At 36.5% G+C, this 12,861-nt stretch overlaps 1 protein-coding gene across 1 annotated transcript in view; it reads left to right on the top strand.

Moving 5' to 3' along the window:
- LOC106883789 (vesicle-associated membrane protein 4) overlaps positions 1-11,618 on the top strand; it is a 49,010-nt gene extending 37,392 nt beyond the window's left edge. Inside the window, exons 6-7 of the mRNA XM_089360866.1 lie at positions 6,429-6,480; positions 10,591-11,618. Of these exons, the coding sequence (XP_089216992.1) occupies positions 6,429-6,480; positions 10,591-10,616 (78 nt within the window). The 3' untranslated portion in view covers positions 10,617-11,618. The remainder of the gene's footprint in view (positions 1-6,428; positions 6,481-10,590) is intronic.
- Positions 11,619-12,861: the final 1,243 nt, after the last annotated feature.

The raw sequence follows: 12,861 nt of genomic DNA, 5'->3' as shown, positions 1-12,861 counted from the left end.
GCAACAATTGTGATAGTTTCTAATCAGATCTTGTATGAGACAGTTTCTAAGTCATAAAAATGTGATCAGTTCTGAAGAAGAGTGTATGAAACTGTAAGATTTTATTTAAATTAAGAAAAACAACCAAGAAAAGAAAAAAGAAAAAAAAACAAAATAAAAAAAAAAAATTCGTTTAGAAATTTCTTTTCATATCCTCAGAATTATAATTAAAATGTTATATAGTTTAACAAAATGTGGCTGGAATGTATAAACCCATCGTTGAGATAATAGTGTTAAAAATATAAAATAAAGTAATTTAGATTCATAATTATAATTTATCTGAAGTATGTATGTTTTAAATAAACATATTTTTAAATTGAAAGACCTCAAGATTTTCTTTGAAGAAATAAAAGCTTAAAATAGACAAGAAATTCTAAAATCTGAGGATTTTTATTGTGCTAAATTGACAGAAGCTTTAAAACTAAAGTAATTTTTACTGTCTTGAAATACCAAAAGAGTTTTAAAAAATTGAACTTCACCTGTTTTAGTGTTAGAATGGTATTTATTGAAGTAATGTACAAAAGTGAGAATGTTGTGAAATGAAAATTTAAATTCACTAGTGGAATGCTTATGTATTGAAAGCCAAAACAACAAAAAAAAAATGAGTATTGTTTTATAATGCTAAGTAATGTATATAAGTGTGTGTATATATGTATGTGTATGTGTGTGTTTGTCTTTACTGTATGTGTGTGTGTACTATATACATGTATATGTGTATATGTACATGTGTGTGTGTGTATGTTTTTGTATGTATGTATATATGTGTGTATGTATATGTGTGTATGAATGTATGTATATATATATATATATATATATCTATATATATATTATAAGATCTGGTAATTAGTCATATATTAATATATTAATTAATATCGATTAATTATCAGGGGGCCAGCACATTTAAAGAATCAAAGAGATTCAGAAATATTATCTGCAATCTCAGGGGATTAAGGTACATTTTAAAAATAACGTCGACCACTAACGTTGACAATTAATGCGCTAAAAATAGATCACATTTTGTGTCTATTAAGACCAAAAAAGTTCTCAACATGAAATATAGCAGCATCCCAAAAACGTGAGCGGGCAATATATATATATATATATATATATATATATATATATATATATATATATATCTGAATATATATTTATGTTTGTGTATGTATCTGAATATGTGTTTATGTATGTGTTTGTGTATATGTATGTATATATATATATATATATATACATATATATATATATATATATATATGTGTGTGTGTTTGTGTATGTATGTATAATTGAAAAATATACAATGACTTTTCCAAAATCAGTCTCATTTCTTCCATAAATTTTGCGGAGAAGGAAACAAGATTAGTTTTGTAAGAGTAATTGATTTTGTAAATAAAGGCATCCGCATTGTATCTATTCAATGAATAAAAAAAAAAGCTGAAAGCCATGAATAAACCGTAATTGTCATTCACAACTGAATATGACATAGTAGTGTGTACCATGCTTTCATTCAGCATTTTAGGTGCTTGTTTAGTCACAAGCTGGTGTAGGTACATACTTTCCCCTTTACCCCCCCCCCCCCCCACTGTTGACCTAGGGAAATTTCCAAGAAATATCTATCTCTAGAGTAAGACAACTACCTCTGTCCCTCTGTCATACTTTTACCTCTCGCCTGGCACTCAGCCACTTCCTTCTGTTCCACTCAAGTCTTTGTCTTGAAATTTACTTAGCGATCCCTACTGGTGCTGGCACCATGTAAAAATCACCCGTGCCAGTGTGATGCGAAAGTGATTGTCATTAGGAAGGGCATCCAACTGTAGAAACCTTGTTGAAACTAATGACTAAAGCCTGATGCAGCTCTCCAGCTTGCTAACTCTAGTCAAACCATCCAACCCATGCTAGCACGGAAAATGGACATCACATGGTTATGAGAAATGGCTAGATTGGCACTTAGCTGATCCTTTTTTTCAGTCAACGACTGCCCCCCCCCCCATGCCAATGTCTCCATCTTTGGACACTAAACTTGGCTTGCGAAGACCAGTTGGGGCAAGCGAAAGCGAAATTGTGATGGCACCTGTACCAGTGGCGCGCTAAGAGCACCGTTCGAGAGTGATCGTTACCAGTGCCGCTGGACTGTGCATGTGGCATGTAAAATACACCATTTTGAGCATGACCATTGCCAGTACCGCCTGACTGGCCTTCGTGCCGGTGGCACGTAAAAGCACCCACTACACTCTTGGAGTGGTTGGCGTTAGGAGGGGCATCCAGCTGCAGAAACTCTGCCAAATCAGATTGGAGCCTGGTGTAACCATCTGGTTCACCTGTCCTCAGTCAAATCGTCCAACCCATGCTAGCATGGAAAGCAGACGTTTAACGATGATGATGATAATGAAGTGGTGTTCTTTCTCCAAAGAGACAATGTGCTACCCTATCCCAGATTTGAAACACTGATTTTATGATAATGAATCCAACACTCTTTCCTTAAATTGAGTGTATTTCCCCTCTTTTTTTTTTTCTCATTTTAAAACCGAAACATACTGAAATAATTTTGAGGTGGGTGCTGAAAAGTTCCTGTCTTTTTAAGGGCATTGTGAAAGGCCTGGTTGGAGGCCCAACATTTTGAGTTCTTTTACAGGGCTTAAAAAAATACTGAAGGACTGCTGTGTGAATCTGAGAGAGGAATTTGTTTAATAAAATCATAATTAACTGACCCCACTGTATTTTCTTTTATCCAAAGCCGGGAACTTTTCAGCATCCTTTGTATCTTTTTTCTCATCTCAGTCATATAGACTGCAGCCATCCTGGGGCACCACCTTGGAAAATTTACTCTAGTACTTATATATACAAACACGAACACACACGTATGCACACACACACACACACACAATGGTCTTCCTTCAGTTTCTTATTTCTTGACTGCCCACAAGAGACTACACACGGAGGGGACAAACAAGGACAGACAAACGGATTAAGTCGATTATATTGATCCCAGTGCATAACTGGTACTTAATTTATCGACCCCGAAAGGATGAAAGGCAAAGTCGACCTCGGCGGAATTTGAACTCAGAACGTAGCGGTAGACGAAATACTGCTAAGCATTTTGCCCAGCGTGCTAACGTTTCTGCCAGCTCGCCGGACTTCCTTCAGTTTCTGTCTACCGAATCTACTCACAAGGCTTTGGTTGGCCTGAGGCTATAGTAGAAGGCACTTGCTCAAGGTGCCATGCAGTGGGACTGAACCCAGAACAGTGTGGTTGGGAATCAATCTTCTTACCACACAGCCATGCCTGATTGATTTATGTGAAGGTTTTAACTTTAACTTCATTAAAACTCTGAGTTTTCTACTGCAGTCATGTTCCTTAAGTTGATAAATTTGGAGCAGTGGTAGGTGAAAACCTTAACTTTGAATAAGTGAATCAAATTCTTAGACATGTCTTGAGTACTTTCTTACCTTCTTTGAACCCTCAATATACATATAGACCCATTCATCCTATCCAATCCTCTCAACCATTTCTCTTATATTCACCTTCTTGCAACTTGAGGTTATGCCCTGATACTTTTTCATCACTCACTTCTCTCTTTTCCAATTGGAGTAACCATATGTCTCCTCTACAGCAAGACACCTGTTCCAGCCCCTCTATCATACTTTATCCTTTCCTTAACTGGCATAAAAATCACCTCACTCAATGCTACACCCACCTCAGTTAAGTAGGGGTCTTCTCTTGAAAGTTACTTGGTCACCTCACTAGTGCTGGTGCTACATAAAAAGCACCCACAGTACATTGTGAAGTGGTTGGGGTTAAGAAGGACATCCAGATGTTGCAGCTTGGCACGGTCCTCTGGCCTATCAGCTCTTGTAAAATCGTCTAACCCATGCCAGCATGGAAAATGAACATTAAATGACTATGACAACAAACACACAGTGCACTCTGTAAAGTGTTTGACATTAGGAAGGGCATCCAGCTGTAGAAAGTATGCCAAAATATACACTGGAGTCTGGTGCGGTTCTTGGTGTTACAAGCTACTGCCAAGACGTCCAACCCATGCCAGTATGGAAAATGGGCATTAAATGATATGATGGTGATATCTGCATACATACCTGTAAAGTCATGTCTTATTGGATTTCATGTATAATGGTAAATAACAAAAATAGTTTTTGAAGCATTTGGAAATTTGGAATATTGATTTTTGTTTTTAATTATCAGCACTGCAATAAACATTTTAAAATGGGAAGGAAGGTAATTTATACACATCATTAGTCATTTATCTCATTTAGATTTATCTTGTCTACAAAAATTAAAAAATATATATATATATATTTCAAAAATAAAAAAAAAAGAAATATGAAAATTCTATATATACGTTGAATTCAGAATGTAAAAGTTGCGATGTGGAATAAAATCATTTTATGGTGATAAATCAATGTATATTGTAACGAGTTTAGAAGTGTTCTAAATATAATCAGTAACAAGTTTAGTATTGTTTAAAGCATATAATGTGAAGTGTTTAAGAATTGTTTCTGTACATAAATTGTAAATCATCATCATCATAATTTTTACAGCTCTTTTCTATACTGGCATGGGTTGGATGGGTTGTTTTGGTTTTAGTCTAATTCTTATTCAAGGTTACTGTCACTGGCCTTCTAGGTGTGACTGGGAATCCTATCTCTCATGTTGTTTCATTTTGGCATGGTTTCTACCGCTGGATACCCTTCCTAACTGACAGAGTATACTTCATGCATTTTATCCAGGCACCAGCACTAATAAGATTGTCATATCTTTGACAAGACTAAAAGGTTCTCAACCTTATGGTGTTTTTGTTCATTCACCAACCACTTCACATTTTGTATCAGATGGCACCAGCACCAGAGAGGTTGCTATGTCCTCAGCCAGACAAGTCTAGAGAGTCCTTGATAAGATAAGTCAAAGGAGTCCTCTTTTAAGAATTGTTCTAAACACAGGCTGTAAAATGTTCAGGATTGTTCTAAACACAAATTTCTTTCTCCTATGTTTTCAACAATTCCTGAATACATAAACAGATTTTGCTTAGTCTTTTAGCATTCATCTTACTCTTTCAAATGTAATGGTTATTTATTCATGTTTTGAATTAGTCATGCATTATCTTGTAGCTTCAACATTTCAGGAATTTGATTGTTTATTTTTAGAATGACATTGTACAGTAGGTGTGTGAAGTCAGATTTGGGTGGTCTGAAAATAAAACAGGATATTTGGGCTGGATATGGTTGGTTTAAATGCTAAAGGGGTGAAAAGACATTACTAAAACTGACTTGATGTATAGTAATGATCTTGATGAATAGAATAAGCACTAAGCTTACAAAGAATAAGTCTCAGGTTTGATTTCTTTGACTGCTGCTGTCCAAAGGAATAGGTATAAAAGACAAAAAACCAGCCAGTCTGTTACAGTCTGTCAGACAAAGGCCTTGATGAATACCACTAGGTATGAAAATACGTATTAGCCTTTATATATTTAATTCTCTATATTGAATACTCAATATTTCATATATTCAATAAGACATATTTCACATATTCAATAAGACATTCAATACTTCATTTCATTTTACCATTTATTTTTATATTATATATTATATATTCCATATTCTATATCCCGCATTAATTTTACAAGACTATAAATAAAACATAAAAAACAGACAGAGTTGGAACTCTTTTAGATAAAATATATATATATATATATATATATATATATATATATATATATATATATATATATATATATATATATATATACATACATACATACACATACGACGGACTTCTCTCAGTTTCCATCTACCAAAACGACTCGCAAGGCTTTGGTTGGCCCAAGGCTATAGTAGGAGAGACTTGCTTAAGGTGTCACACAGTGGGACTGAACCTGGAACCATGTGGTTGGGAAGCAAGCTTCTTACTACACAGCCACGTCTGTACAAAATTTGTGCAAAATATTTGAATACCAATGACTATGATTGATTAAAAGTAGTAGTAGTAAAAGTAGTAACAATAGTAGTATGGGGTGCATTGCTGCATCCACTGTTTGTTGGTGATTCCCCACTACTCTCGGCAGATGATCCTTTTGCATCACTCAGGCAACAACCTTCCAACCCATGGATCTGTTTGGGTAGTCATTTCTGGCAAGGAATTTACAATGTTGGAGTGCAAATCCTACCTCAACCTCTTTTAGCCACTTTTTATGACACACAGAGGAAACATTGGGTTTGTCCTTTGGCGTGTCAGTCCCCACACAGTGCGGAAAAAGAAGAAACGGAAATTATAATCACCTTCTACTGTAAAGCAACTAGCAACGAGGTTGACGGGAGACTTGTCCTGAGAAATGCTATGTTTGTATATTACTTAATGTTTTCTTTTCTGTTTTCCTTTTCAGACAAAAATTATAATTGGAATGGTCATTTTAATTGTATTGGCTGTCATAATAAGTAAGTATGACTTTGGTTACACTTTGTTTTGGCATTACCAATTCTTGACAGGAGCCATTAAACAAGATTGGTTCTTTCTGTTGTTATATCAAGTTTGGCGATCTTAGCAACAACTGACTCTTTTAATAAATGACCACAAGTGACTTAACCCATTTGTTTATAATAACCAGTGTTAAGCTTGAATAGAATTCTTTTCGTCTTTCCAAAATGACAGCTGATGTCCATTAACTAATTTCTACCAGGTCTCCTCGAAACTATTTGATCTTTCTCCACTCTCACATTCAACTTTTGTCAGCTGCGTCCAGAAAATTTATTCACTCGTAGTGTTAACTTTAATTATCTCTGCCAAATTAACTGACTGTTTTCACCTCTCGGTGTTCAGTTATGTTGCTGCCACTCAAAACACTCCTCCTACTCCTCGTGGTTTTCTGTAATTCTTTGTTTGTTCTGATCCTTTATGACACACTTTGTTCTCCAAGTTTACAAAAATTGTGGAATGATAACAGCTCTTGGCCAGTTGTCTAGATTTTTTGGTCCTCTTTAACTTAAACACCATGAAAGTATGTTGTCATGGTTACCTGGCAATGCCTACAATGTTGATTTTTTTCTTTATACCCTGATATTCTTCCTAGCAGCAGCAACTATAGTATTTGATGGTATATACAAGATAAACTTTTTTTTCTGACCCCAGAATCGTATTTCTGAAAGAAACATCCTGGGTTCTATATGTGAAGTTGGGCCTTCCATATGCTAATTTTGTCCCTGTTACTTTCTTTCCCGAATATGTGCTGCTGAAATTGGGCTGCATCTCAAATACCTGTACATCTTTTATACTATCAAACATGGTATGTGTTCCATGTGAATATGTATCCCTTTATATTTAGTATTGCCTGTGGATGAGGTGTGATAGTGAATAGTAGCAAGGTATGGAACCAAATAAGCATGTATGAATGGTTGAATGGTAGTGCCTAAGTGGGCTGAGAGAAAGACTGGACATTAGAGGCAGAGTCTCATGGAGGCAATGGCCTCATGGAGGCAATGGCCTCATGGAGGCAATGGCCTCATGGAGGCAATGGCCTCATGGAGGCAATGGCCTCATGGAGGCAATGGCCTCATGGAGGCAATGGCCTCATGGAGGCAATGGCCTCATGGAGGCAATGGCCTCATGGAGGCAATGGCCTCATGGAGGCAATGGCCTCATGGAAGCAATGGCCTCATGGAGGCAATGGTAAATGACTGAGACCTTTGACAATATGCCATGCTTCAGTAGAAGACCAATCAAGCCTTGTGAAATTGTAGTTGTGGCAGATACTGGTGCCACACAACTGGTACCCATGCCAGTGGCACAGAAAAGTAGCCATTACACTTTTAAAGTCCTTGGCGTTAGGAAGGGCAGCAAGCTGTAGAAACCATGCCAAGTCAGACTGGAGTCTGGTGCAGCCCCTTAGCTTACTAAGAGATGATGAAGAATTGTTATTTGGGGAAGGAGAGAGAGAGAGAGAGAGAGTGAGAGAGAGTGAGAGAGAGAGAGAGAGAGAGAACAAACAAACAAACAAACAGGCAGACAATGTATTGATGTTGGTCTCCATCATCCAGGTCTTTCAAGCATGGAAAAATATATAGAAATGATATCTGCCTATCTGTGTGTGTATGTGTGTGTGTTTGTGTGAATATATAGCATCATCATCATCATTTATCTTCTGTTTTTCCAGGCTGGCATGGGTTGAGTGGTTTGACATAAAGCTGCAAGCCAGAAGACTGTGCTGAGATCTGTTGTCTGCTTTGGCATGGTTCCTTCAGCTTTGTGTCCTTCCCTTTATATGTGTATGCATCTGTGTGTGTGTGTGTGTGTGTGTGGATGCACTTGTGTATACAAAGATCTCATGGTGGACTGCCGCTTTAATTGTGACTTCTAGAAACTCTGCCAAATCAGATTGGAGCCTGGTGTCGCCTCCTGGTCCACCAGTCCTCAGTCAAATCATCCAACCCATGCTAGCATGGAAAGCAGACGTTAAACAACGATGACGATGAAGAAACTCATTGGTCCAACACCCTCCATATGACCTGTGATATTTCAAACCATCACCAACTGCTGAAACTAGATGCAGGAATTTAAACAGCTTGGGTTCTGTGCCTCTCTAGTATTCCTCAAATGTAGCATTTGTTTCTCATTGAAATGGCCAAAATCAACTACCTATGCCACCAGTTTTTCATTAAGAAATAGGTTTGGCTGTTGTACTCCACCTCTTAAAGCTGTTTTTATGCCTGGTGACTCTTGAATGCTTTAGCTTCTCTCTCTGACTCCTACTTGTAAACCTTTCTCATATCACCAAATCAACTTGTTTTCATAGTAGCCTCGAGGTACCTTTTTCTATCATACTTTGCTTGTTCAGACAATGTTGCAGAGTTATGCTTTTTAATACAGAAATATGGAAATAACCAGCTTTTTTCAGTGATATCCTTCTTTGTTTTCTGCTCTATGTGGAATATGTCAATGATGGTCTTTTGGACAACTGAATTCTTGCTCATTATTACAACTGCAGCATTTGAGTGGTTGGCGTTAGGAAGGGCATCCAGCTGTAGAAACTCTGCCAAATTAGATTGGAGCCTGGTGTTGCCATCTGGTTTCACCAGTCCTCAGTCAAATCGTCCAACCCATGCTAGCATGGAAAGCGGATGTTAAACGATGATGATGATGATGATGATGACGATAAAAAATTATATAGAAGTCTTGGCTGAAAGAATATTACCTAAATATGCTCTGCTCAAGCTAATATTATTTGCAATATTTTTGAGATAAGCAGAATTCACATATTTTTCTGTAGTCTTACACTTGTTAGTCTACAATAATCATTCTTGAAATCAGTGAGATTGTTCATAGACTGAAGAGAAGCTCCACCACTGCGTCTATTATGCATAAGAACAATGCTTTTTCTTTTTTTGAATATTCATTTTTGACTCAATTTTTTAATTTTTCTGAGATGCACATGTGTGTGCATGTGTGTGGGTTTATTCTATGAATTTGCTTTGTAGCAATACTAATAACTAGTAGTTGAAACTCTAATATACACATGCTTTAGAAATAAAGCATTAAGTGAATGCAGAGCTTAATGTACTAAACTGGTGAATGACAAGCGAACAAGATTGATGTAACCAACTTCATTAGCTTACAACTGTTTCTACTATGAGAAACAGTGTAATCAGAAGTTGAATGGCTGTGCAACATCCTATAGCTTCTTCAGAGCCATTAAAATGATGAGCATGTTTATTTCTGAAAGTATTTAAATACATAGAATTGGTTACATTCAGAACTGTGTATGTGTATGTGTGTGTGTTTGTGTATATGCTTGTGTTTGTGTCTATACATGTGTGTGCATGTATATGTGGAGGCGCAATGGCCCAGTGGTTAGGGCAGCAGACTTGCGGTCATAGGATCACGGTTTTGATTCCAAGACCGGGTGTTGTGAGTGTTTATTGAGCGAAAACACCTAAAGCTCCACGAGGCTCTGGCAGGGGATGGTGGCAAACCCTGCTGTATCTTCCACCACAACTTTCTCTCACTCTTACTTCCTGTTTCTGTTGTGCCTGTAATTCAAAGGGTCATGCTGAATATCCCCGAGAACTACATTAAGGGTACATGTGTCTGTGGAGTGCTCAGCCACTTGCACGTTAATTTCACGAGCAGACTGTTCCGTTGATCAGATCAACTGGAACCCACGACGTTGTAAGCGACGGAGTGCCAACAACATATATATATATATGTGTGTGTGTGTGTATATATATATATTTATGTATGCATTTATACGAGAAGGTGCTGAAAGGTTCTTGCTTTAAGGGTCTTGCGAAAGCCCTGGTTACAGGGCTTAGAATAATTGAAGGACCGCTGCAGTAAGTGTGTAAATCTGAGGGGGGAATATGTTGAATAAAATCGTAATTAACTGATCCTCCTGTATATTTTTCTACCCCAAGCCAGGAACTTTTCAGCACCCACCTTATATATACCTCATCTATGTATTGCATTTTGTGTGTGTGTTTGTGGTTTTCTATGTGTATGTATGCATGAGAAATATACGCTTCATCTGACAGATGTATATTTTTTTGTTTTTTCAGTTCCCATCATCATTCAGAATTCATAAAGAGAAAGAACAAAAAAAGAAAAAAAATCGGACAAAAAAAAGAAAAGAAAAACAGAAAAAAAAACATACATTCACACGAAAGGAAGAAAACATAAATGAAAAAGCACAAAAAAAAACAAGGAAAAGAAATGGGGTGCTGCTTTTCTACCCCATCCACCCCCTTTTCTCTCCTTTCCTTACTTCTTTCTGACCCCTGCACAAAGTTGTGGCAGTGTTAAGGCAAAGTTGAAATCCTAACAAGACTCTAACCCTTCATTTCATAGCATTGTCACCATTGTCTTCATCATCATCACCACTATTATTATTATTATTATTATTATTATTATTCTCTGCTACTCTATATCCCATTATAACACATTATACATTCCACTTTCTCTTTCCTCTATTGTGAGAAAATAGATTTATGAAACTCTGCCGCTCCACTCCACACATGCCCCCCCCCACCAAATACACACACACACACACACACACACACACAGTTAAATTCGTTCTCTCTCATCTCTCTCTTACTGTTACACACACAGACAATCACGCACAAGCAGATATGCACATACACTGTTGACAAAGGGACATGTCACACTCACACCACTACTCTCTTCTGTGTATGTCTCTCTCTCTCTCTCTCTCTCCCCCTCTCTCTCTCACTCTCACATTCACACTTACACACATAGATCTACGTACATAGAAGCACATGTGTATTGAAATATACACACGTGCACACATACATACATGTATTCACACCCACATATGTATACTGATTCAAGTAGTCATTCTAATGCACATACGCACACATTCATGCCCTCACATACACACACACACACACACACACACACACACACACACACACACACACACACACACACACAGATTCTCGATTTCCAATACCTAGATGTGATTTAATCAAAGACCTATGGCAACATGGTTGAGCAATCATGCGAGACGGTTCAGTAACCAATCAGGTGAGGCTGTTTTTATTCCATCATGTGACCATCATGTGGTACAGGTTTTTTTTCTTAAAAAAAAAAATTTTCTTTTTTTTCCCCTCTCCGTTTTTTTTTCTTTTCTTTTTGCCATCAAAATAATCCCGTTTTACTCTATAAATCACAGATTGGAATTTTTATCCTCTGGGTTAGGTGAGCAGGAGTAAGGATGGGGTTTTGGGACTTGTTTAATCTCTAGGTGAGGCTCAGTGGTGATGGTTGAGGTCAGAATATACATATATGAGTGTGTGTGTATTTATGGTTGAATTTGTTATATTTTTATGAATTTTTTTTTGTGCAATATTTTTTGGGATTTAAAATACACAGGTTTGTTCAAATATTAAGAGGCTTTCCAGTGTATATTATTGTTATTTATCTTTGATATATAATATGAGTCATGTGCTTGTATATAGCTGTATGTGTGTGTGTATATATATATATATATATATATATATGAAGTGTGTGGTCTAGTGGTTAGAGCAACAGGCTCATGATTGTAAGGGTGTGGGTTCGACGCTCAGGCGTCGTGGTGCATTGTGACCTTGATCAAGGTACTTCACTCTTCATTGCTGATGTCTACTCAGCTGAAATGTGTACTGACGGTACCCAGGCTTTACCTTATGCTGGACTTGTTTGATGTTTGGCTTGTACGTCTTGGAAGCCATATATATATATATATATATATATATATATATATATATATATATATATATATATATATATATATATATATATATATATATATATATATATATATATATATATATATATATATATATATGTATGTATGTGTGTGTGCACATTCATGATTGTCCATATACATACGTGTGTGTGTGTGTGTGCGCACACACACACACACATGATTAATGTGTATGTATGTATGTATTCTTGTCCATATACCTGTGTATATACATAGTATATACTGCAACTTCTTAATCTGTTTTATTTAAATACAATATAATGCTCCTAATTTTAAAACTGGGAATTATTTTTGTCATGCCCTGTATGTACATATGTCCTTTTTGCTTTTTATGTAAATATATTTATAATAAAGACCCTTAATTTAAATTAATTTAATTTCTTTTTTAGTTTCCTTTTTTTTGTTTTGTTTGTATTTATTTTTTTTTTAGATCGTTTTTGTATTTGCTTTATGTTCTTGATGTGAATTCCTGTGTTGAAAACGTTGCTGTATCTGGGAGGGTCATTATGCCAATAATAATAATGACACACACACTGGTGTGTGTGTTATTTTTGGAATAACGATC

This window comes from Octopus bimaculoides, chromosome 12 (assembly GCF_046866305.1).
Source record: "Octopus bimaculoides isolate indiv1 chromosome 12, ASM4686630v1, whole genome shotgun sequence".
NCBI lineage: Eukaryota > Metazoa > Mollusca > Cephalopoda > Octopoda > Octopodidae > Octopus > Octopus bimaculoides.
This window is presented reverse-complemented; position numbering and strand designations above follow the sequence as displayed.